Source organism: Magnolia sinica, chromosome 5 (assembly GCF_029962835.1).
Source record: "Magnolia sinica isolate HGM2019 chromosome 5, MsV1, whole genome shotgun sequence".
Classification (NCBI taxonomy): Eukaryota; Viridiplantae; Streptophyta; class Magnoliopsida; order Magnoliales; family Magnoliaceae; genus Magnolia; species Magnolia sinica.
Window position 1 is genome coordinate 41,752,547 of NC_080577.1, and position 26,210 is coordinate 41,778,756.

Sequence of the window (26,210 nt, forward strand, 5' to 3'; positions counted from 1 at the left end):
TGATGAGGTCATTCGTGGCACGCTTGTGTGATAGTTTAGCCAATCATCAGGTAGATCCCAATGTGTACTCTCCCTAGTTAACAATCAGGTTGGTCCATTTATCATGTGGGCAACACATCTAAGAAACTTGTAAAAAATTATCCATGATCTATACACAATGTGCATGTATAGGCTTCCCTAATGAGTGGATTGGCTTGATTTATGAACCAGAGCATGTTCTTGATGCAGGACAGATTAAGTGGGCAGTAGCAAATTTTAAATTATGTGGTTAGATGAGGTTTAAGACTAGTCAAACAAGAGTAAAGATTTATGTGGTGGTCAATATATTAGAAAGTTAAAAGGAAAAAAAAAAAAAAGAATAAGAAAGAATGATAATTGGCTGAGTTCCACAGCCTAACTAGGATCCTCAGAGTCTCACCTCAGACCTCTAATTCAAGATTGGAGTCACAGTGTCACACCACCAAGGACACAAGTTCTAGAAAATGTTATTTCTATTCATCCTCAGAAGAGAACTAGGACATGGCTTCTTATAGAAGAAAAAACTTGATAAATAAGCTACATACACTTAGTAGTCACTCTAGGAAATCTCCTAATTTATAATTCCTATGTAAAATTCATCTTCTTATGCTATTATCTTAATTTTCTATGCCGCTTTGTTTTTGGAAAACTGCCTTCATAAGTTCCTAGACACCCTCTCAGCTTTCTCAGCTAACACCCTCTTCAATGAAAATATCTTATAATCCCTAGACACTCGGGCCTGCATGCAAGTAATGTGCATGGGCCTGGTTCTGGCTCGTGGGCGTGGTCCATAGCTTGGTCTTTGGGCCTGTTGCCATAAACTCCCTCCCGGCTTAAAAGAACTTGTCTTCATGGAATTGAAAGCTTGGCTTCAAGCTTTAATTGAACCATTACCATGTCACCTTCCTTGAACCGAGCAACTCAACAATGGGCGTCAGCCTCTTACAGTTTTCTGTACCAAGAACAGTCTTCCTTCAAACCTTATCATGAAACTCATTGATATGCTTAGCAAATCCATTGGTGTCCTCATTTGTTCGAGTAGATGGTTGTTCTTTTGTAGGCTCTTTAGGTTCTTCTATTTTACATGTCATAAAGCATAGATGATTCCCTTTTCCATACTTTAGTTTTTCAAATCCATGCATAGTAAGCATGCTAAGGGTCTGTTTTGGTCTGGTTGCTTTGCTTGTGGAGTTCGCTTAATGGGAATCAAAGTCTTTTGCAACCATTGTAGAGAAACAAGTAGGTATGGGAATCATTATGAATTTTACTGAATGAAAAAGTAACAAAGCGGCAACGATTTACGATAATGGAAGTCAAGCTCCTGTGTCACCACATTCATATTGTTGCCCTTGCCGCTGATAATGTTACATAAGCAGCTAAGGCATGACACATGGTTATGATTTATGAAAGATATTGGTGCGTTGCCAGTTCTCCTCTTCTTCTAGGGTTGCAACCCACTTGAATCTCGGACCGGCATGATTTTTCGGGCTTGGGCCTGACATGGGCTGATGCAGCTTTTAGTCGGAGTGGATTTCACACACATATTAATGGGGCCCACCTGAGCCAATCACCCCTTTACTCGCACGTAAGCATCCTAACGGTATGGTTAAGTAATTAATGCTACTAAATGTAAGGGAGAAGGAAACGAGGTCCTCGGCTCGGCTGGACCACACTGTGGCGTTTATGTGAACTCTACCCCAACTGCCATGTGCATCACCCCATGTTAGTTCCAATATCCAAAAATCAGTCTAATCGTGATTTAGGTGGACTGCACGATTAGAAACAATGTATAGGGAAAAGTTCACCTTCCAAACTCTTTACCTAGGTGTGGCTCACTTGAATCACTAATGGGCCTGATTTTTGGGCCCCAAGATGAAGTTTTAGTGTGACATCCAATGGTTGGAGAGTATTCAATATAATAATAATGGTGGGCCTTGTAAAAATCATGGGTGGACGTCTCTCTCCCAACTGTTTCCATTGTTGTGGCGGCCCACTTGAATCACAAGGCAGCATGATTTGGATCTATGCCTAAAATGGGATTATACGTTTAATGATTAGTATGGATCTCACATGCACGTCATGATGGACCGCTTCAAAAATCAAGTTTTCGGCATCCATCTACCACATGTTCCCAAGAAACAGCTATTTATTTCCCAAAAAGGAGTTCTTTAGTCCAACTTGTTGGACCACATGCTATAATACACCTATATGATAACTTGTAAAGTATTAAGCACATGTGACATCCAACCCTTCCAACAGGTTGGCTCCACTACGAGGATCGCCTAGTGCAATGGTCAGTCCTATCTACACATCAATTGGGCCAAACCATATAAAATAATGTCCATAAATTGGTAAATAGTGAAACACAAGTGTGGTCCACTGAATGAGTGGTTGTTATGGAGTTTTTTGAAAGGTGATGATTATGATGGGCTCAACCTATTAGATGGGTTGAATGTCACATAAACATGAAAGGTTGGCCTAGTTGGGCCTTAACCTATACTCCAACTGGTTGGACCTGAGGCCTTCTCATTTAGAAAAAAAAAAGAGTCTTACGGACGCCCTCCCTTGATTTTTGACGGGCCCCACTGCGATGTGTATGTGAGATCCACCCCGACCATTAGATGTGCAATCCCATGTTAAGCTTGGAGCAAAAAAATCAGGCTGACTTGTGATTTAGGTGGACAAGGGAAACAATTGGGAGAGAGATACCCGCCCTTGATTTATACATTGCCCACCATGATGATTATATTGAATCCACTCTAACCATTAGATGCCACACTAAAACTTAGGGCCCAAAAATCAGGCCCATTAGTGATTCAGGTGGGTCACACTAAAGGAAACAATTTGGAGTCGTGTGGGCAACCTGGGCCAGAGTGAAAGCCGCCATGACGTGGAAAGAGCTACTTGGACAACCAGAGGGCAGCTGCCAAGTGGGAAGTGCTAACCGGATAACTAGAGCACAACCACCATGCCCTGGAAACGGCTACCTAGAAAAGAGCCCAGAGTGAGTGTCGCCACGGAGTGGGCCACTGCGGACGTGGGCTGCGGAACATGTTGGAATGTTAGGATCCCAACGGTTTAAGGTGCCTAGCTTGACACGTTCCATCAGTCCTATGGGTTTTGGTGTATTGTTTAGGTTCTTAACACATGGCTAAAATCCTGCAAGTACAATGTCATGTTACCTAGTTAGGGAATATGGATGTTGATTTCTTGATTATATAGTGAATGTTCCACTCTGAATTGATTGATGTGTCTTTGTCCCAGAATTGGGATTATTCACTCAGCTCATTGTTTACTGCAATTTCAGGTAGCGAAGATAGGCCAAATCCGTCACAGGCACATAGTTAGGCTTATTGGTTATTGTCAAGAATGTCGCAATCAGTTACTCGTCTACGACTACTTGTCTAAAGGGAATATTGGGAATCATCTATATGGTTCTCTCTCTCTCTCTCTCTCTCTCTCTCTCTCTCTCTCTCATGGATGGGCTGGGGAAGGTCAACCCTAGCCTGACCCGACCTCAAGAGGACTCAACCCACCCGACCCAACAGGAATTCCAACCTGAGTTGCTCAACCCGAACCCAACCTGAATTCCTCGACACTCGACCCAACCTGTCCCCAATACATGTGATTATTCCCAGCCTGTTCTAACCTGACTCGAATTTGCTCAACCTGAAGGCATTTTTCCAAACCGAACACGACCCAAGGACCTTGACAGACCCAAACTCATGTATGTTTAGGGCTGTCAACGGGCCAGGCCTGGGGTTGGTCTCGGCCCAGATTTTGAACTGTTTCAGGCTGGGTCTATTCAAAATTCTGATTTTGGCAAGCCAGAGCCTGGCCCATTGACACCCCCAAGTATGGTCAGTTGGGTTTGGGCCCAAATCCAAGTTGCAGTCCTAACATGCGCACTATCTATAAATGCTGATTTTCATCTCTTTGTTATCATCATTTGCAGATGCTGAAGGCATACCTATTGGAAAGCTAGACATCCGGCAACGGTTATCCATCGCTTTGGGTGCAGCCAAAGGTAAGTATTTTCTTTTAATAAATCCTGAACGTTCCTATCCATTTCCTGTTTATAGCAATGACAGCACTTAATCCGTGGTTTCTATTTTTGGGCGGGAAGCTATTCTTTGCTGCTGGCCACCACGCATATGCTGCAATTGGTTCACCATAAATGTTGATCCGTGCATGCCAATCCGGACTGCCCAACTTTTTGCCACCAGTGTGGGTAGGGCATAGCCTGGAAATCACAGTAATCAGAAGATCTTGGCCATCTGATTTTTGCCTGCCGAGCTTTGGGCACTGACCATTCTTTTTAACCATCTGTTTGTTGATCACACACTAAGGATGTGTGTGTGTGTGTGTGTGTGTGTGTGTGTGTGTGTGTGTGTGTGTGTTTGGGGCATAGTTCTGAAACTTGCTGACTCCACTCAAAACTTGGATGAGTCAACACAACTTGACGAGATTTTGAGCAGAGTGTCACTAAGAAACTCTCTGATGTGTGAGGACTTGGTTTTGACTCGGGAAGACTCATTGAATTGGCTTGTTTTCTTGCTTGGCTCGATGCTGTTCGGCATGGCTTAATCAGAGTCACTAGTTTAGTTGAGGGCTTTCTAATAAAAAAGTATCCGCAAGAGGCATGTTTCAAATGCAAGACCTCACAGTGAATGTGTGTAGGATGTAACCAACTTGCCATACATTTGTGAGAGGTACAACTGTTTCTTACAGTATTGTGAACATTGTTGATTAACCTAAATATTCCAGAACTTTAATTATCAAGTTGTGTCGAATTGAGTCCTTGGGTGGACTTAACCCAGCTGAATATTGAGTCGAGTATTTGGGTTTTTAAACTATGGTTTAGGGCAATGTTCCGCCCAGATTGGGAGGCCTGAGGCCTGCTGGTACGACTTGGGTTGACATGCATGTTTGCCATGTGTAAACTGGATGAGATTCAGCACCCTAATTTGATGAGGGCTGCCAATATTCACCTCTTCCCTTCTACCTGATGGCCTTTGTTTTTGCTATAACTGTTAGCAACGTGATTCGTGAAAACAATGAAAAGAAAATGAAGCACTCCTGTGAATGTGATAGATGATAACATTTTAATCTTAAATGCAATCAGGACTGGATTATCTGCATGGGTTGACGCCCCCTGTCCTACACATGCACTTCAAGACGAGCAATGTTCTTCTAGAAGAAAACTACACTGCAAAGGTAGCTGATTTTGGACTGTCCAAATTACTGATTGGGGGCTACCGTGCTGGACCATCATCGGGCATTGATTGCTTTCTTGACCCAGAGTATGTTTTTCTATTCCGTAAATTGTCCGTATCAAGGTTTAAAAGTCATAAAATTCATTTGGGCCATGAGGGCACACTTCCCACTTTCGAGGTGTGCCGAGATTCAGTTGACTATATTTGCAAAGCTCCATCATGTTGCAAAAAGCAAACAAAGTTTCCTTTCAAGGGATTGATTGAGTTTTTTTTTTTTTTTAAAAGCAACATGTCGATCAAATATAAAAGAGTTTGATAATCTTTTGGACTCAATTGTGTAATTCCCATGTTTTATAAAACTCTCCCGATTTACTTGAATAGTGCAAAGCCATCTGTTTGAGTTTCTGAGTACTGGGTTGATCTATTATGCTATTGTCTTTTCCGTCAAAGACACTTAAATTCAATTTGAAGTTATTTAGGGAGATTTTATGGTTTCAGAGTTTCTGAGTACTGGGTTGATCTATTATGCTATTGTCTTTTCCGTCAAAGACACTTAAATTCAATTTGAAGTTATTTAGGGAGATTTTATGGTTTCAGGTTAAACGCCTCAAATGGGTTTTCTGAAAGAAGTGATGTCTATGCTTTTGGAACATAAAAGAGTTTGATTTAAGCAACATCTCGATCAACCCAGTACTCAGAAACTCTGAAACATCTCGATCAGCCCAGTACTCAGAAACTCTTTTATGCTTTTGGAACATAAAAGAGTTTGATTTATTTAGGGAGATTTTATGGTTTAAGCAACATCTCGATCAAATATAAAAGAGTTTGACAATCTTTTGGACTCAATTGTGTAATTCCCATGTTTTATAAAATTCTCCCGATTTACTTGAATAGTGCAAAGCCATCTGTTTGAGTTTCTGAGTACTGGGTTGATCTATTATGCTATTGTCTTTTCCATCATAGACACTTAAATTCAATTTGAGGTTATTTGGGGAGATTTTATGGTTTCAGAGTTTCTGAGTACTGGGTTGATCTATTATGCTATTGTCTTTTCCGTCAAAGACACTTAAATTCAATTTGAAGTTATTTAGGGAGATTTTATGGTTTCAGGTTAAACGCCTCAAATGGGTTTTCTGAAAGAAGTGATGTCTATGCTTTTGGAACATAAAAGAGTTTGATTTAAGCAACATCTCAATCAACCCAGTACTCAGAAACTCGGAAACATCTCGATCAGCCCAGTACTCAGAAACTCTTTTATGCTTTTGGAACATAAAAGAGTTTGATTTATTTAGGGAGATTTTATGGTTTAAGCAACATGTCGATCAAATATAAAAGAGTTTGATAATCTTTTGGACTCCATTGTGTAATTCCCATGTTTTATAAAACTCTCCCGATTTACTTGAATAGTGCAAAGCCATCTGTTTGAGTTTCTGAGTACTGGGTTGATCTATTATGCTATTGTCTTTTCCGTCAAAGACACTTAAATTCAATTTGAAGTTATTTAGGGAGATTTTATGGTTTCAGAGTTTCTGAGTACTGGGTTGATCTATTATGCTATTGTCTTTTCCGTCAAAGACACTTAAATTCAATTTGAAGTTATTTAGGGAGATTTTATGGTTTCAGGTTAAACGCCTCAAATGGGTTTTCTGAAAGAAGTGATGTCTATGCTTTTGGAACATAAAAGAGTTTGATTTAAGCAACATCTCGATCAACCCAGTACTCCGAAACTCTGAAACATCTCGATCAGCCCATTACTCAGAAACTCTTTTATGCTTTTGGAACATAAAAGAGTTTGATTTATTTAGGGAGATTTTATGGTTTAAGCAACATGTCGATCAAATATAAAAGAGTTTGACAATCTTTTGGACTCAATTGTGTAATTCCCATGTTTTATAAAATTCTCCCGATTTACTTGAATAGTGCAAAGCCATCTGTTTGAGTTTCTGAGTACTGGGTTGATCTATTATGCTATTGTCTTTTCCGTCAAAGACACTTAAATTCAATTTGAAGTTATTTAGGGAGATTTTATGGTTTCAGAGTTTCTGAGTACTGGGTTGATCTATTATGCTATTGTCTTTTCCGTCAAAGACACTTAAATTCAATTTGAAGTTATTTAGGGAGATTTTATGGTTTCAGGTTAAACGCCTCAAATGGGTTTTCTGAAAGAAGTGATGTCTATGCTTTTGGAACATAAAAGAGTTTGATTTAAGCAACATCTCGATCAACCCAGTACTCCGAAACTCTGAAACATCTCGATCAGCCCATTACTCAGAAACTCTTTTATGCTTTTGGAACATAAAAGAGTTTGATTTATTTAGGGAGATTTTATGGTTTAAGCAACATGTCGATCAAATATAAAAGAGTTTGACAATCTTTTGGACTCAATTGTGTAATTCCCATGTTTTATAAAATTCTCCCGATTTACTTGAATAGTGCAAAGCCATCTGTTTGAGTTTCTGAGTACTGGGTTGATCTATTATGCTATTGTCTTTTCCGTCAAAGACACTTAAATTCAATTTGAAGTTATTTAGGGAGATTTTATGGTTTCAGGTTAAACGCCTCAAATGGGTTTTCTGAAAGAAGTGATGTCTATGCTTTTGGGGTCTTCTTATTGGAGCTGATAACTGGGCGTGAAGCCCTTGATAGGAACATATCAGATTCAGAACCAAATCTAGTAGAGCGGGTAATTTGATTTCATCCTTGGGATTCTCAATATTGTAAGATTATCTAGCTTATTACCTCTAGCGGCTTGATTCGTTTCATTGTCCTGCTGTCTAGATCAATGCTCCCTAAAAGCATGTGTTTCTATGTTGTGTATGCATGCATGCATCTGCATCTGCATCTGTATTTATCTGCATATATGCATGCTTATGTATATCTATGTAATTCTGTGGCTAGGAGATACCTCAAAGAGACTGGTTTTGTTACTTGGGCTCCATAATTCAAAAAGATGGAGAGATTGAGGATGTTTCCAATAGAATTGGAGTTAGGTGGAGTGGAATGTTGTTCTTCAAAGAGACTGGATGTATGCTAATCTCTACTACATATTACGCCAATAGCTTTGGACATTGGTCCTTGCAAATAAATTTCGCCACATTGGTTAGGAGAGGCTAAATTCATCATAAACATGTAGCTGGTTGGTAAGAACAATTTAGATTTTACAGAAGAAGGGACAACATAGATTTCACCTGCTTCCTTTTGCTTCTTTTAATGTGTGTGGCTCGCATAGACCGATCTCTTGTTAAAAAATTAGAAACAAAAGAATTGTTTTTATTTTTCATTTTTTATTTTTTTAAATTCAGTATATTAATGTATAAATACAGGAGGAATGGCTCCAAATATGGAAAAAATACAAATCAAATCCCAACAAATATGGAAGGAGAATATAGTTTTCCTAATATACATGGAAGGAGATTATCCTTAATTAAAGCTTTCCTAATACTCCCTCTCAAGTTAGAGTGTGGAGATCTGCAATGTCCAATTAAGAGATGGAAATGGTCTCGCCCAAGTGCCATAGTGAAGATCCACAAGATGATGTTGAGAGGGCACGTAGCATTTGCAGAGGATGCCAGAAGATAATTTTTCCCAAACGATGCGACAATCAATCTCAATATACTTTATGCATTCATGGAAAATGGGATTGTTGGCAATGTTAAGAACGACTTGATTGTCACAATAAAGGCTCATGTGGTTGGGAATGCTAACCCCGAGATCTTGAAGAAGAGCTTTGAGCCAGGCGAATTCCCATGTGGCATTGGCCACGGCCCGATAGTTAGCCTCAGCAAACGACTGTGAAACAATTGTATGTTTTTTTTTTTTTTTTCCCCAAGAAAGGGGACTTTGGCCTAGCATAGTGAAATATCTTGTAGTAGATTGTCGTGTTTGAGCACAACTGGCCCAATCGGAGTCCGAGCAAGCGAAGAGCTAAAGGGAGTTGTCAGAGGACAGAAAAATGCCCTTGCCAGGAGAAGACTTGATATATTGTAACTCAAATAGCTTCATCATAATGAGATTGGCGTGGCCGTGTGCATGAATTGATTGAGGATGTTGACCGAATAAACAATGTTCGGTTTGGTGATGGTTAAGGTGTCGTTTGGCATCGTGGATTGGAGGGGGTTTCAAATCCCCTTGGTTGTTTGGCGCATAAAGCAACTGGGGGTTGCAAATCCAGGGGGTTTCTAATCCCCTCTTTGAGGGGGTTTGCAATCCACGGTGAGAGCTTGGATTACACCTAAAATCATTTCAATAGTTGCAGGTGTGACATGTGTGTCACTGTACATTATCATTCTATTGGGCACATGGCCCACTAATGATGATCAGCACGGTCCAAACATTGTCCATATTAATCAACGATTAAAAATCGTTGGTTAGTCACTCAGACATGATCTTGTGCTTGCGGTCCATCCGAGACTTGGAATTTCATCATTTTGAGGCAAAGCATATATTTCAACGGGCTTATCACAAACATAGTGTCAAAAATTATATATCTCGCTAATTAGAGATATTAAAGTTGATTTAGTAATTAAATTGAAACCCCTGTAAATATACCATGCATAGGTATTTTTGGATTAAACTTGATTCACACTCCAGGGTGCCAAACACACTGTGAGGATTGCAATTCCAGGGGGTTTCCAATCCTGGGGGTTCCAAATCCAAGGGGTTTCAAATCCACACTCCCAAACAGGCCCTAAGTAGATGAGATGTCCAACAAGCCATTGATATGTAGTGGGGTTCGGGAGGAGGTCACCATGTTCAACATTTAAACACAGATTTTGTTTCATGAGAAATGAGGCCAGTCGAGCTTTAAGATGACCACTGTCTTTGGGGATGCCAAGAGCATAACTTGCATTGACTTAAGAAGATTCGCGTAGATGAGCAGGCCGCCTCAATGCTTAGAAGGTATTTTAAATGATCAAGATTTTTAATGTGGAACTTGGTGTGGGAAAAGACTTTCAAAGTAGAAATGGTAAAGGGATCATTCTTTGTCAGGATAATATCATTGTTATGCGGATGTGTTGTATTCTGCTCCACAAAGCTCTATCGGTCGGACCGACAGAGTGCAGGTTTTCTCAAGAGCAGAGCATGTTCTGTTGGTCCCACCCATGGCGTCGTCGGTTTGACCGATGGACTCCGGTTTAGTGATGCAGTTTTGCGCAAAACGGGGTATTTAAGCCTAATTGCAATTGAGGCTTGGCATTACGAGTGTTCTCGCTAAGGGCAAAGGTTTTGCGAGGTGAGAGGGTTCTCTACACTTGTAAGGGCTTTGGTAATGGATTTTCTTAAGGGGCTAGGGTTTCCTAGGTGCGTATCAGACAGGAACATTGGGTAATCCTGTAATTGAAGAAGGTGAGTGGTGTAAACTCTAAAGTTTTTGAGTATAATGGAGATCTCTGTCGTTTTGTGCCATGGTTTTTTCCTGTAAGGGTTTACCACGCAAAATATCTTGTGTTATGTGTTTGCTTGCTTTATTGTTTTGGTTATTCTAGTTATTTTGATTGTTTTATCTTCGTCGAGCGTGCTTCTGCAAAGCGTTTGATTGACGTTGGTATTAGATCCGAATTTCTAATACTTAGGGTTGTTCCGGGTTTGTTGTAGCTCAGAATTACATCTTAGTGGTGTGAGTTAAGAGCCGGTTAATCACAATAAAGTGGTATTAGAGCGTTTTGTTTAAAGGATGTTTGAGAATTCAACGAAGTTGTCAGGGTCGAAGTTCGATATCCATAAATTCGACAGGAAGAACAATTTCAGTTTGTGGCAGTGGAAGGTTAATGATATTTTAGTATCACGAGGGTTGAGCAAGGCATTGTTGGAGACTAAACCGGAGAAGATGTCGGATGATAACTAGAAAGAATTCGGGGAGAAGGCAATGAGCGCAATTTGTCTGTGTCTATCGGATGAAGTCATGTACAACGTTCTGGAGGAGGAATCTCCCCTGGAGATGTAGAAGAAACTAGAAGATCTATACATGATGAAGTCCCTCATTAATAAGTTTTTTGTGAAGAAACAACTTTTCGGGTTACGGATGAAGGAAAGATCCAATCTCCTGGAGCATATGAACTCGTTTACAAAGGTATGTAGTGAATTGTTAAGGCTCGGAGTGACGATTGAGGATGAAGATAAAGCGGTGCTCCTTTTAGCATCACTTTCCATATCATACGACCATCTCATCACTACTCTGCTGTATGGCAAAAATATAGTGAAGCTGGTAGAAATCACCGCGGCTTTCGTTTTTAATGAGATGAGAAAGAAATCAAGTGATGAAAACTCTAAGGCGAAAGGGTTAGTTGTGAAAGGGGGTCAGGGATGTGGGAGATCCGTGGAGCAATCCTGGTCTGACATGAAGAAAAAGTCTAAATTGAAATCAAAGGCTAAGGACGGATGCTTTTATTGTGGCGTGAATAGGCACTTCAAGAGAGATTGCTAGAAAAGGAAGGATGACCTAGAAAGTAAGGGGTAAAAGGAACACGGGTGAATCAGTTAGCGTAGTGGAAGAGAGCTTAGAAGGATATCTCATCTAGGTCTCGTCAAGTACGAGCCATATTTCAAATACTTGGATACTCAATTCAGGATGTTCGTATCATATATGCTCGGATAGGACTTGGTTTGATTCCTACAAGTCCTCTGATGGTGGGAATGTTCTGATGGGGAATGACGTAAAATGCAAGGCCATCGAAATAGGGACCATCTAATGATGTTTGATGGAGTCATATGGACTCTAGGTGATGATAGGTATGTCGTGGATTTGAAGAAAATTGATATCCTTAGGGGTTTTAGACATGAACGGGTGCACGTTTAGTGCATTTGGCGGCGTGATCAAGGTCACTATAGGTGCAATGGTGTTAATGAAGGGACATAAATGGAAAATTTGTACAAGTTGGTTGGGAGCACGATTATAGGTGAGGCCGCTACCACCTCACACGGAATCTAGCACAGATGACATTAATCTGTGGCATATGCGGCTAGGGTAGATGAAAGAGGGGTATGATGGAATGCCATAAACGAAAAGTGTTGAAGAGAGTTAAGGTGTGCAAGATGGATTTCTGTGAGCATTGCATCTATGAGAAGCAGTGCAGGGTAAAGTTCAAATATGCTACACATACTAGCAGTGGGGTGTTTGATTACATACATTCCGATGTTTGGGGGCTAGTGATGGTATCGTCTAAGGGAGGAGCATGATACTTCATGAGCTTCATAGACGATTACTCGATGAAGGTTTGGGTCTACTTTTTAAAGCACAAGTCTGAGGCGTTTGACAAGTTCAAGGAATGAAAGACAGAAGTAGAGAAGCAAATCGGGAGACATGTTAAGTTTCTCAGGTTAGATAATGGTACAGAGTACAAGGAGGTGAATTCATGGAATTCTGTAAGGAGCAGGGCATCACAAGGTACTTCTCAACTACAGGGATCCCACAACAGAATGGGGTGGCAGAGAGGATGAACAAAACTCTATGGAGAGGGTGAGAAGTATGCGGTTTTGTGCGGGGCTGCCTAAAAGCCTCTGGGCAGAAGCGGTTAACATGGCATGCTATATTGTAAATTAGTCACAATCTACAACGTTAGACTCCAAGGTTGCAGATGAAGTCTGGACAAGCAAGGACGTCAGTTACTCAGGGATGGGGATCTTCAGGCGTCTAGCATACGTCCATGTGTAGAGTGGACAGAGTACGAAGTTGGATCCTAAATATAGGAAATGCATCTTTATCGGGTATGAGAAATGATTTGAGGGTTACAAGCTTTGGGATATAGTTTCATAGAAGGTGGTCATTAGCAGAGATGTCATCTTCGATAGGGCATCGATGTTGAAAACCAATAAGGGCGTTGCAGGAAAGTCAAAAACACATGGTGATGTAGAGAAATTGTCAGTGCAGGTGGAGCTAGTTGAGTAGGTTACTGAAGGTGAAATTCAACAAGAGCTAGATACCAAAACCTAGCCAGGAAGAGGGAGAGATGAACCATTAGAGCCCCAGTTCGATATGGGTTTGATGACATGGTTTCTTTCACATTGTTCACAGGGAGTGAAGATCCCTCTACCTTTCAAAAGGCTTAATTCAGAAAGGATGGCAACAAGTAAATGTCAGACATGGTGGAGGAGATGAAATCTTTACACAGGAATCATACATGGGAGTTTGTGGAACTTCTTAAAGGTTAGAGGGCTATATGGTGCAAGTGGGTGTTTAGAGTTGATGGCATATTGATTGCTGCAAAGGACAAGAAGGGGATACTCTTGCTTAAGTTTGTTAAGCAAGGAGTTTGACATGAAGGATTTGGGCACTGCGAAGAAGATCTTAGGCATGGAGATACACAGAGATAGGGTTTGGGAAGCTGTGGCTTTCTCAGAGGGGTTATATGCAGAAGGTGTTAGAGAGGTTCCATGTGGAAAGTGTTAAGCCAATTAACATGCCTCTAGCAAGTCACTTTAAGTTGTCAGCCAGGTCATGTCTAAGCATAGAAGATGAGATTTCAGACATGTCACGGGTGCCATACGCGAGTGTAGTGGGGAGTCTCATGTATGTGATGGTTTGCATGAGGTTGGATTTCTCACATGCAATTAGTGTGGTCAACGCAATTATACGACGAATCTAGGAAAAAGAGCATTTGAATGCAGTTAAGTAGATTCTCTAGTATCTCAGGGGCACAGTCGATACTGAGATCATGTTCGGAGGACATAGAGCTTCAGGTGGAGTTGTAGGCTACGTTAATGCGGATTATGTAGGAGATCTGGACAACAGGAGGTCCACTACGGGATATGTTTTCATATTAGCAGTTGGACCAATATCTTAGAGATTTATGCTACAGTCTACGATAGTGTTTTCTACGACTGAGGCAGAATATATAGCTGCGACAGAGGCGTCAAAGGAGGCATTATGGTTGAATGGTTTGATATAAGAACTCGGGTAGAAGCAGGAGGCGATTCGGTTGCATTGCGATAGTCAGAGCGATATCCATATAGCAATGAATCAAGTGTATCATGCAAGAACCAAGCACATTGATGTGAGGTTCCACAAGATAAGAGAACTAATTGCTTCAGGAGAGATTCATTTTCAGAAGGTTCATATGGATGAGAATGTTGCAGATATGTTGACGAAGCTGGTGACTACAGACAAGTTCAAGCACAACTTGGCCTTGATCAATCTCACTAGCCATTGATGAGATTGGGCACCTTTGCACATGGGTGTGGATGGAGCTGTGTTCTATGTGGAGGATGCAGAGAGCGGTTTACGCTCAAGGTGGAAGCTAGTATGGGACATTGTCAGGGTGATTTGGTAGAATACAAGTCAAGGTGGAGATTGTTGTGTGGATGCTTTGTATTCTGCTCCACAGAGCTATGTCGGTTTGACCGATAGAGTGTAGGTTTTCTCAGGAGCAGAGCATGTTTTTTCAGTAGAAGTCGGTCTGACAGACAGTTTTGACTAACGGACTCTGGTTTAGTTACACAGTTTTGTGCAAATCGGGATATATAAGCCCAATTGTGATTAGAGCTTGGCATTATAAGCAATGTTGTCGAAACGCATATGCGATCATGTGTGATCGCATATGCCTATGCGCATATGATCACATATTAAAAAAAAAAATTGAAAATTATATATATATATATATATAATAGGGAAAAATTCAAAAAAAAATGTAAAAAAAAATTAAGAAACTAAAGAGAACTTTTCTGAGTTAATATATAACTAATTTTATATATTTAAAATACACTTGAGAGAGATAAATTCAATTAAACAATGAATTAAACATCAAGTCATCCATATTTAACAGTATAGTTAACACGAAGTAACAACAAAATCAATAAGCTATTTATTTATTATCTATCTTCCTTGAAACTTGAAAGTGCTTGAATCTCTCTCCAACTTCCAAGAGAGGGAATGTAGGAGAGAGATTAAGATCACTTGGAAGTAGGAAATACAAGAGAGAGAGAGAGAGAGAGAGAGAGAGAGAGAGAGAGAGATCAAGACCACTTGTAATTAAGAAATGTAAGAGAAAAATAGAGTAAGAGAGTTTTGGAGTGAGAATATTGCAAATGGAGGAGATTTGGAGGCCTTTTTATAGGCAAAATGTTGTTTTTTTTGCAAAAAAATAAAAATAAAAATTCAATGTGCCATGGTCAATATGCGATCGCATACATCACATATTTTTGCATATGCCACATATGCAATCGCATATGTGCCATGATCGCATATGCAATTTGCATATGGAAATGCGCATATGCGGTCGCACATGACAACAATGATTATGAGTATTTTCTCTCTAAGGGCAAGGGTTTTGTGAGGTGAGAGGATTCTCTATACATTAAGGGCTTGGGAAGGGATTTTCTCAAGGGGCTAGGGTTTTCCTAGGTGCACATCACAAGGGGAGATCGGGTGATCTTGTAATTAAAGAAGGTGAGTGGTGTAAACTCTTAAGGCTTTTGATTATAGTGGAGATCTCTTTCGCTTTGTGCTGTGATTTTCCCCTGATAGGTTTTTCCATGTAAAATTCCCCTGATAGGTTTTTCCATGTAAAATATCTTGTGTTTTGTGTTTGCTTGCCTGATTGTTTTGGTTATTCTAGTTATTTTGATTGTTCTATTTTTGTTAAGCATGCTTTCGCAAAGCGCATGATTCATGGTGGTATTATATCCGAATTTCTACTACCTAGGGGTTGATCCAGTGATCACAAGAAGGTGATCAGGTGATCCTGTGATCGAAGAAGGTGAGTGGTGTAAACTCTAAGGCTTTTGGTTATTGTAGAGATATTTGTCGTTTTGTGCTGTGATTTTTTCTCGCAAGGTTTTTCCATGTAAAATATCTTGTGTTTTGTGTTTGTTTGCTTTATTTTTTTTTATTCTAGTTATTTTGATTGTTCTATTTTCGTTGAGCATGCTTATGCAAAGCATGGGATTGACAGGGGTATTAGATCCAAATTTCTAATACCTAGGGTTAATCCGGGTTTGTTGTGGCTCAGACTTGCATTATAGTGGTGTGAGATAAGAGCCGGTTAACTCTAATAATCATTGACATAAACAAGTATCGTGGTGAAGCTAGTTCTAGTTGAGCGAGTGAAAAGGGAATAATTTGTGAGTAATTGGCAATATCCATCTTCTTTGAGCGCATAGGAAAATTTCTCAAACTAGTTCCGTGAAGCTTGTTTAAGGTAGTAGAGTGACTTGTGAAGACGATAAACACGTTGCTCCCTTTGTTTCGAAAAATTGGGAGGAATTGACATATAAACTTCTTTGTGTGAATCTTCGTGTAAGAAGGCGTTGTTGATGTCAAGTTGGTGAAGGCTTGGCTGACGAATGGCAGCCACAGCCAAGAGGCAACGAACAATGACCAGTTCGACAATAGGTGCTAACGTCTCATGATAATCTAAACCTTCAGTTTGATTGTAGCTGTTTGCCACCAAGCGCGCCTTAAAATGTTCAACGTACTGTCAGCTCAATGTTTGACTTTGTACACCCATTTGCAGGCAATATGTTTCTTCCTTAGTGGTAAATGTTGCAAGGTCCAAGTATTGTTCTGTTCTAAAGACTGGATTTCTACTGCCATTGCTTCACGCCAATAAGGGAATTTTACATCTTGCGAAAAAGATGTGCTCATCATGAAAAGATATGATAAAAAGAAGAGTTAGATGGTTAGGAGAAAAGCGACTGCACGAAAGAAAATTAGACAAGGGATAGTACATGCAGAGGGCTGTGAAGCAAGTGAAGTAGGAGATGATGAGGTTGGAAGGGTGGGAAAGACAGTTGATGAGGCGGGTTGGCTAGGTTTTGGTATGGTTGGAGCGATGAGTACCAGGTGGTGGTGGATTGGTTGAAGGTTGAGGATCATGAGATCCAGGAGTGCCAACAGGAGGAATATGTAAGTGATCCTTGACTTCGGTCAACGATAGGCATATAGGAATAACGCGGGATGATGTATCGGGTATGGTATTGGTTTTGTGAAAGGGAAATATGGTTCCAACAAAAGTAATGTCTTGAGAAAGTAAAGATGCATTTGCAATCTAAGTCATAAACTCAATAGCCATGTTGACCAAAGGGATAACCAACAAAAATGCATTTAGAGCAAGGTGTCCCGTATCCGTTACAATACGGCCGTATCGGCCAATACGTAATGGTAACGGCTGACACCGTTACTTGATACGGGGTCGAAACGGCCATTATGGAATTCCGTGGCCATAACAGCCGTTACGGACCCGTAACGGCTGTCTCGAATTTTACGGCAATGACTTTCACTCTATTCTTATTGTTCCTTATTCTTTTTTAAATTCATAGAAATTCTTATTTTCTCTTTTTCTTCTTCTTCTTCTTCTTCTTCTTCTTCTTCTTCTCTCTCTCTCTCTCTTTCTCTCTCTCTCTCTCTCTCTCTCTCTCTCCCTCTTTCCCTCTTTTTTCTTCTCTCTTCTTTCCCTCTTTTTTCTTTTCGGTTTCCCTCTCTCCTTTTTTTTTTTTTCGCAGGTGTACCACACAGCTTAGTTGCTGTAATAGGTACGTGTCACGCTAAGATGAGCGCTGACAGTCCTCGAGCTCCGAGTTGTACGAACGGTTCAAAGGAGATCAAAGTTACATGGGCTCCACAGCGATGTATTTATTATATCTACACCGTTCATCTATTTTTAAATATCATTTTAGAGCATGAGCCAAAATATGAATCGTATCCAAAGATCGTTTGGACCACACCAAAAATAGCAGCAAGATGATGATTTTCATCGTTAAAAAATTCGTAGGCCCACCATAACGTTAATTTTCCATCCAATCTGTTCAAAAGGTCAAAAGGACCTGAATGAAGAGGAAAAACAAATTTCATATTGATTCAAAAGTTCTGTGATCCCAAAAAGGGTTTCAATGGTAGACGTTCAATCCCCCACTGCTTTTTGCAGTGTGGTCCACTTGATAATTAGATTTGTATTATTTTTCGTGTCAAGCCTTAAGACGAGCTCGTCAAATGAATGGACGGTTTAGATATAACATATACCTCATGATCAGACCCACAGGACTTGCTTGCGTCAAATGAATGGACTGGTACGCGTTACGCAGCACGTTGCACAATTTAATAAAATTGTATACGTGCCACATGGGCCCCACCATGCTGTATGTATTTTATTCATGCCGTCCATCCATTTTGCCACATCATTTTAGATTATGATTCAAAAAATGAGTAAGATCCAAATCTTAGGAGGACCACAGCATAGGAAACAGTGGTTATAGAATGCTCACCATTAAAAATTTCTTAGGGTCCACTGTAATGTTTATTTTCCATCTAACCTGTTAATAGGGTCACACTAACGTGGATGAAGGGAAAACGCACATGTCAGCTTGATCTAAAACTTTTGTAGCCCCGATAAATTTTTAATGATAGTCGTTTAATTATTATTGTTTCTTATGGTGGGGTCCACCTGAGCTTTGGATCTACCTCATTTTTGGGCTCATGCCCTAAAATTATTTGGCAAAATGGATGGACGGTGTGGATATAACACATTCATCACGAGTGGGGTCCAAAAAACTTTGACACTCGTGTGCTACACTTCACAATCTGAGTCCTACCTAATTCGGCCCTTAAAAAATTGTACACGAGACACGTATTAACTTAAAATTTACCAATTAAATTATGGACTGTAATTGCCAACTCAAAATGCTAAAATCAAATTGTTTGAATAGTTTTAATTGTTAATTTGTGGACGCTTATTTTTTAAAATAGGGCCTTTTGGTTTTTTTTTTTTTTTTTTTTCATGATTCACTATCCAATAAATGTCCACCAATTCACAAGTGGATTAATGCCAATAAATTGCATGAATTTGAGGCTAATTTGGGGCATGGATTGGTCCTCTAAGTCAGCCCCAAATTGGCAACGCAATCTACCTGAATTTAATTTCATTTTTTAAAAGAACTATTGGGAAAAATGATATCAAATTGTTAAGTATATAAATTAGATATTTAGAAAATTAAGTATATGAATTTTGTAGTCAAATTCAGGTTATCTGGTTCATAAATTCATCAGACAGTCCGATACAACTTCTCACCAAAGAGTGGATCGTTACACCACCATAAACATGTTCCAATTTATAAATGAATGCATATTTGGAATGCTTAGAATATTCCGGATTTAATCCATATTTTTTGGCAAAAAAAAAAATTTTGCGCCGTTACAGGCCGTTACGCCCCCGTATCCGTATCGGTTTCGCAGGGCACCGTTACACCAACCGATACCGATACAGGACACCTTGATTTAGAGGCATATGGGGCAAATTTATGTCGATAACTTTGAATGGTATTGAGCATAGCACAAGTAGTAACAAATGTGAAGATGATCATAGGATGGTGAATGCTTGAACAACATTTCATATGAGTCTTACTATTCAGAATGAGTGTGGGCATGCAATTGATGAGGTAAGTGGCGGTCAAGATACATTCCCCTAAAAAAGACGGTAGTAATTTGGCCTGAAAGCGTAAGGTGTGGGGGGCAACTTTGAGTAGGTGCCGATGTTTGTGCTCAACTATCTCATTCTGTTGTGGAGTCTAAATGCAAGTGCGAAGAATGCCATGTTCAAGAAGAAAGGTTTACATGGACTTTGAAAGGAATTTCGTCCCATTATCAGTGCGAATTTGGCGAGCTTGGCATTTGAATTGAGTTTGAACCATTGCACGAAAGTTTTTGAAAAGGGAATATTTTTCAGATTTAAAATGCATGAGACAAACCAAAGTTCTACGTGAATAATCATCAGCAATGGTGAGAAAATAACGTGCACTAGTGTGGGATGGTGTTATAGATAGCCATCCTAAATGTTAAGGTGAACCAAATCAAAGGGATGTGTGCTTGGATTGCGATGACGAGTTAGCTTAGCCATTTGACTGACATCACAAAAAGAAGAGGGCATCGTACTTGAAATAGACAATATCTAAGATAGGCGAGATGCAAATGGATGACTAAGATGCATATACCAAAGGTTGCAGCTGGAAGATTGATTACTAAGCATGGCTGATGGGGCGGTTGCAAGGGGTGGATAGTAGTGGTAGAGTCTATTTCATACTTCACCTACTCCAAGCAGCTTCCTCGAATATGGATCCTAAAAACATAGAAGGTGGGAAAAAAATGACAGCTCAATTTTTATTTTTATTTTTGAGTTGACTAACAAATAAGAGATTAAAATGAAAACTGGGAACACAAAGAAGATCATGTAGAACCAAATCTAGAGACAAAGAAACCGAGCCAATATGAGTAATGGGAGTGACATCTCCAGTTAGTCGTGTGACGGGTTTAGCATCAGTAGTTGTTGTAGAGTGTGTGAAAAGAGAGAGATGACGTGTCATGTGAGTAGAAGCTCCACTATGTACGATCCAATTAGTGGGAGGAGAAGAAATGACTTAGTTGCAAGAGAAGCAAGATTGGATGCAAGGTGTGATGTCACCATTATTAGGAAAGCTTTAATTAAGGATAATCTCCTTCCATATATATTAGGAAAGATTTAATCTCCTTCCATATTTGTTGGGATTTGATTTTGTATTCTCTCTCTCTCTCTCTCTCTCTCTCTCTCTGGAGAAATTGAAAAAATGAGGTTGCGAGCAACACCTGGAGAAAGGTGGAGAATGCTATTGGAGAATCACATGTTCAGGATCATCTGGGCATAGACCAAGCCTACGGTGATCTCAAAGATCGGGCCCAAACAGTATCCCAGAACAAGCAAATGATGGAGAAGCAGTTCCAACCCTACAACGGTATCTAGGGATTAATGAGCAAGAGGCCCAATGCATGAACCACTGGGTCCCATTGCAACAATGCACCAAACGGACTGGCCAAATCATAAATCAACCGACTAGGCTGATGGCTGGTCCAAACGATATCTGGCCTACGACAGTGGGTGGTTGAATGACAACCGCCTCAAAGGCAATCATAGATGCATTTCTAAAGATGATGGCCCAATGTTAAATGGCCCAGTAATGATCAGCAACGTTCATCAACGTGCACAGGCAGCCAACAATCAAGGGATCTGTAATCTAGAGTTCTAAGCATTGTGGGCTGCAATGATCAATGGCCCAGATGTTTTAAATCAGTTTCTTCATGATAGCATCAGAAAAGGCAGACAATAGGCTGCAACCATCTGCAAGAGGGCTAGCAATAGGAGAGTCTGCAACCATGGATCTGCTATGGTCGTGAGAAGTGGTGGGTTTGGTGGCTAAGTAGTGTAATGCTGGCTGGAAGAGGATGATGGTGATGACTGAGGGTGTAACAGGAGGCAACAAAGATTGGGGTTGGAAATGGGTTTGATCGAGCTCAACCTGATGAAGGTTCCTGTGAACAGAGATGGGGCACTGGTGATGCAGTGCTGGAAATGGGGTTGGCATCCGCTTGCGAACAAAGATGGGGTTCTGGTGATGTGGTGCTACAGATGGGCATTGAATGGTGGCAACAATGTTTTGGATTTTTTTCGGGGGGGGGGGGGGGGTGGGGGGGTCCCGGCCGGAGAAGACGAAGACAGAAAGGGTTTTGGCCGGCAGATGATGACTGTGGTGGTGCACTGGAGATTAAGCAGCTGTGAGATGGGTTTTGGGTAGTGTGAGTTGGGTCATAGGTAATGGAGATGGCAATGTTGCTGGTTCATAACAGTGATTTGACAGTGGTTTTTGGTTTCACTAAGATGGGAGGATACTGCCAGAAAAATATGGAGTGCCAGAATCCGACGAGGAGAATGCGTCCGACAGTCAAGAGCTCCGGATCGAGGGCTCTGATACCATGCAAAAAAAAAAAAAAAAAAAAAAGAAGGAGAAAAGAAATGGAAGAATTGCTTATTTTTCTATTCAGTATATTGGTGTATAAATACTCGAGGAATGGCTCCAAATATGGAAAAAGTACAAAATCAAATTCCAACAAACATAGAAGGAGACTAAATCTTTCCTAATATACATGGAAGGAGATTATCCTCAATTAAAGCTTTCCTAATACCTTTCATCTTCTCCACATTAGCTTGCTAACTCAATCAAATTCAGCTTATGTTAGGATGCTAACTCAAAAATTTGGCAGATTGGGGACTCGAGTGGGCCACAACAAGGGAAACAATGGGGCCCCCACCTTTCCCTCTGCCCCTCTCACCCATTTTTTCTTCCCTCCGAATTTCTCCCTTTTCTCTTTTCATCCTATCCTCGCTCCATGTGCATCACACATGACCCCTGGTGAAAAGTAAGGCATTGTGAGGCAACATACATGAGAATGTTGGGATGGATGCATGGAAAAAACTAGAAAGGACAAACTCCAGAATGAGGATAGTTGAAGCGGCCTATGAGTTGCTTCAATGGAGAGAATGATGGGGAGTCAATTGAGATGGTTTGGCCATGTTCCATGAAAACCAAACATGGGCTTGAGAAGGAGATAATTTGATTGGGGTTGAAGGCCTGACAGGAGGACGAGTGAGGCCTCGAGGGACTTGGAGCCTCATGATGAGAAGGACATGAGGGTTTCCGAACTTGTATAGGGCCTTAGAAATGATTGGCAAAGCAGGATTCTTAAAGCCAACCCAAAATATCTTGGACAAGGCAATGATGATGCTGATCATATGTAATTATGCATGTGGGCTAACCATGGTAAGATGGTCATGCCCCCAGCCCTCAACAACTAATGTTGTGTCTCTCTTGCTGCTTTACTACTACAAGAGCTTTGCTATGCCCAAACGTGTGTGCAATAAAGTTCATGTACTTAGTGCCCATGATAGGCCCGGGATCCAATCCACCCATCAGAACTGCACTATTATATTGATGCCCTAGCTAAAGAATCAGGTTGATCCACTGGTCAGGTGGGCCACAGTTAGCAAACAAATGTACAGCTCGGAAAAACTTGTAAGAAGTTTTATAACCAGCCACCTGTTTCCAATATTGGGGTCCACATGCTGAGAGGACCATATTTGTTTTTGGGAAAACAAATAAGAGGTCTGACCATTCTGATGGATGGACTGGATCTCACACCAATGTGCCATGTTGGCATGTGTGATGCCTATATGAGTTTTATTGCACATGCATGCGCACTTAGCGAAGCTCCTACTGAAATGCTGAGTATTGGTTTGGAGAAGCAATGAAGTTTGGTCTTCCATGTTCTTTTTCTTCTTTTTTATACATTTTTGTCTAATCCGATCCATCCTCCCCTAGCAAAATCTTTTGTTTATATTGATTACCCAAAATTTATTTTCCTTTCAATTATCTTCCCTTGTGAAGGCCAAGAGTACCCGTGATCTTGATAGTTTCGTGGACAAAACGTTAGGGGAGAATGGAATGGAAGCCTTGCGACAGATGATGGAGCTGGCAATGCGGTGCTTGGAAACCAGCAAAAGAAGGCCCACAATGAATCAAATGGTGAGAGAGCTGGAGCTGATTCATGATAGAGAAATGGGTCATCAGCAGACAGCCGGCTTTGGTGACGAGATTGATGCTGTTGCTCTTGGAAGTGACCTCTTCAAGTGACTCTCTCTCTCCCTCTCTCTCTCTCATCTTCAAGCAAATTGCTGTCATCTTCTCTGTCTCTCTCATCCTGGGGCTATTGCTACTTCTGTTGATGGAAAAAGCAAATTGCTGTTATCCTCTCTTTGAGTGTTAGTCATTCTTTTATTGGATTGATCAATTGTAAGGACTATCTGCTGAAGAAAAAAATAAATAAAAATCAATTATTAATTGAATAGATTGTGGGAAAAAAGAAAAACAATAAATGTATTTTTGGAGTAATCTGTGGAAGAACTAGCAATTTTCCTTCATTTCCTCTGGTAGACTCAGGAATTTCAACACAAGATCATGGGTTCGAGTTACCCATTGTGGTGAAATCCCACCGTGCCGTGAGTGTATTTTTTAGAATTGCTTGCATGTGGTGTTTTGTTTTTGAATGTACACAATAACTGTAAACATGTAAAGGTTTGAAGGGATTCAATCTGAAACTGGAGCCATCATGAGTTGGGTAACTTGGTAACTCAGTTTATTAAAAGCTTGAGAACAATCATAACTGCAAAAAGACTGAGGGTGGGTTGGGATGCTCAATTGAATGGAATTGCAGTGAAGCAATTCCGTTGGACTCATGGTTTTAAGGCTTGGATGAGTCTGATGCGAATCACTTGACTCGGACTCACTAAGAGCCAATCTGCTTCGATCTTCTGAGTCACCTCTGACTTGGGCAGGTCTTGACTTGAATTGGGACCAAATGAGTCAGTTCCAGTTGCAGAGTCTTTTAACCTGGGGGGTCCTTACTCTTATTCCAGTGGTAGACTCTCAGGAGTTTCAACACCTGGTTGAGGGTTCAGTACCCATAGGTGGTGAAATCCCACCATGGCGTGAGTGTGTGGTGGTGCGTGTGCGTTTGTATTTAAAAAAAAAAGTCTTTTAACCTGGGTTGGACTTGAAACGATTGTACTGGTGATTTTCCTCGTGAAGCTGTGTTATTGCAGTGCACTCCAATTGAGCATCCAGATTAAATCAACATTACATTAGGAAGGATGATCCCGTGTATATGGGAATGATCGCATACCATACAGCTCTGTGGGCCCCACTGTGATGTTAGTACGTACAATTAGAGTTGTACAGGAATCGAACTGATTCGAGCTTGGCCCAGCTTGGTTTGGTTCGACCAGCAGGCTACCCTAGCTTGAACTCAGCTCGGCTCGGTCCTCGAACCTAACTGGACAGCTTAGCTTGGCTCGGGCCAGTTCAAGCCGAGCTCTCAATCTTTCGAGCTGAGTTGGAGTATACGAGTTGAGTTCGAGTTTAGGTTTTATAAATTTTAATATATATAACTCATAGAGAGAAATGCTCACACACAACTAATTGGACATTGCATTTTCGTTCCAACTAGTTGATTAATTCAAAGACTAATTAATGCTATTTAGTAACAGTATAGAGAAGTTATTCTAAGATGAAGAGTAACCAGCTATGGTGGCCCTGTTAATATGAAATCCACCCCAACCATCAGGTGAGTCACCCCATGTTAGAACCATATATAAAAAATCAGCCTCATCCATGGTTAAGTGGACCACATGATTCAAAACAGTGTACAAGGAAAACTTACCCTCCAAACTATTTTCATTGGTTTGGCCCACCTGAATCAGGTATGCCCCTGATTTTTGGACATAAGCCATAGATTTTTAGTGTCATATTAATGGTTGGAGTGGATTTCATATTCTTGTCATGTTGAGCTTGTTAAAAATCAAGGGTGGACGTCTCTCCCTACTGTTTCCATTGCTGTGGCTAAGTTGAATCAAAGGTTAGTATGATTTTTTGGCTCTAGGCCCGGAATGGAATCACGGAGTGAATCTTACTTACGCATCACAGTGCGCCCTGTAAAAAAAGGAGGATGGTTGTCTCTGCGGGTGGCACCACTCGGTTCGAGATGAACACCATGAGAGATGAGTGATTTCAGGTCACAAAGGGTTGGAGATTCAGATGGGCCCGGCTTATGGTGTTAATTAGAAATCCATTTCGACCATCAAGTGGATCACCCAATGTTAGAACAAGGGACTGAAAATCAGCCCCAACATAATTTATTAGTTTTATCCACGCTGTTCATACATATTTTCAAATCATTTTAGGGTAAAAATGAAGCAGATCCAACACTCAAGTGGACCACACCCCAAGAAACAGTAGGGATTGAAGGCCTACCTTCAAAAACTTCTTGGGATACACAGAAGTTTTGGATCAAGTTGATATTTGTGTTTTCCCTTCTTTATCCAGGTCTGTATGACCTTGTGAACTGGTTGGATGGCAAATAAACATCATGGTAGGCCCTAGGAAGATGTCAACACTGAGCATCATTGTTCCCCCTGTTTCTTTTGGTGAGATTCACTTGAGCTTTGGATTAGCCTCAGTTTTGGGGCCATGCCTTCAAGTAATATGATAAAATGGATGGATGGCATGGATAGAACACATACATCATAGTGAGTCCCACGGATCTTTGCCATCTATACACGCCCATTCTGTGTGGTACGCTGGTAACGCTACACAATCTAAGTCCGTCCGAAAGACATCAATCTTTTCTTGTCA

General features: G+C 40.7%; 1 protein-coding gene across 13 annotated transcripts in view; it reads left to right on the forward strand.

Moving 5' to 3' along the window:
- LOC131245967 (leucine-rich repeat receptor protein kinase HPCA1-like) overlaps window positions 1–23,941 on the forward strand; it is a 31,794-nt gene extending 7,853 nt beyond the window's left edge. For 10 of the 13 annotated variants that reach the window (XM_058245788.1, XM_058245789.1, XM_058245790.1 and 7 more), the window contains 5 exons: window positions 3,326–3,452; window positions 3,974–4,045; window positions 5,144–5,321; window positions 7,785–7,917; window positions 23,409–23,941. In XM_058245788.1, coding sequence (XP_058101771.1) covers window positions 3,326–3,452; window positions 3,974–4,045; window positions 5,144–5,321; window positions 7,785–7,917; window positions 23,409–23,654 — 756 coding nt within the window. In that variant the 3' untranslated portion in view covers window positions 23,655–23,941. Of the gene's footprint in view, window positions 1–3,325; window positions 3,453–3,973; window positions 4,046–5,143; window positions 5,322–7,784; window positions 7,952–15,871; window positions 15,915–23,408 lie in introns of those variants that run through there. The other 3 variants (XM_058245799.1, XM_058245798.1, XM_058245801.1) reach the window with 3 other exon arrangements.
- Window positions 23,942–26,210: the final 2,269 nt, after the last annotated feature.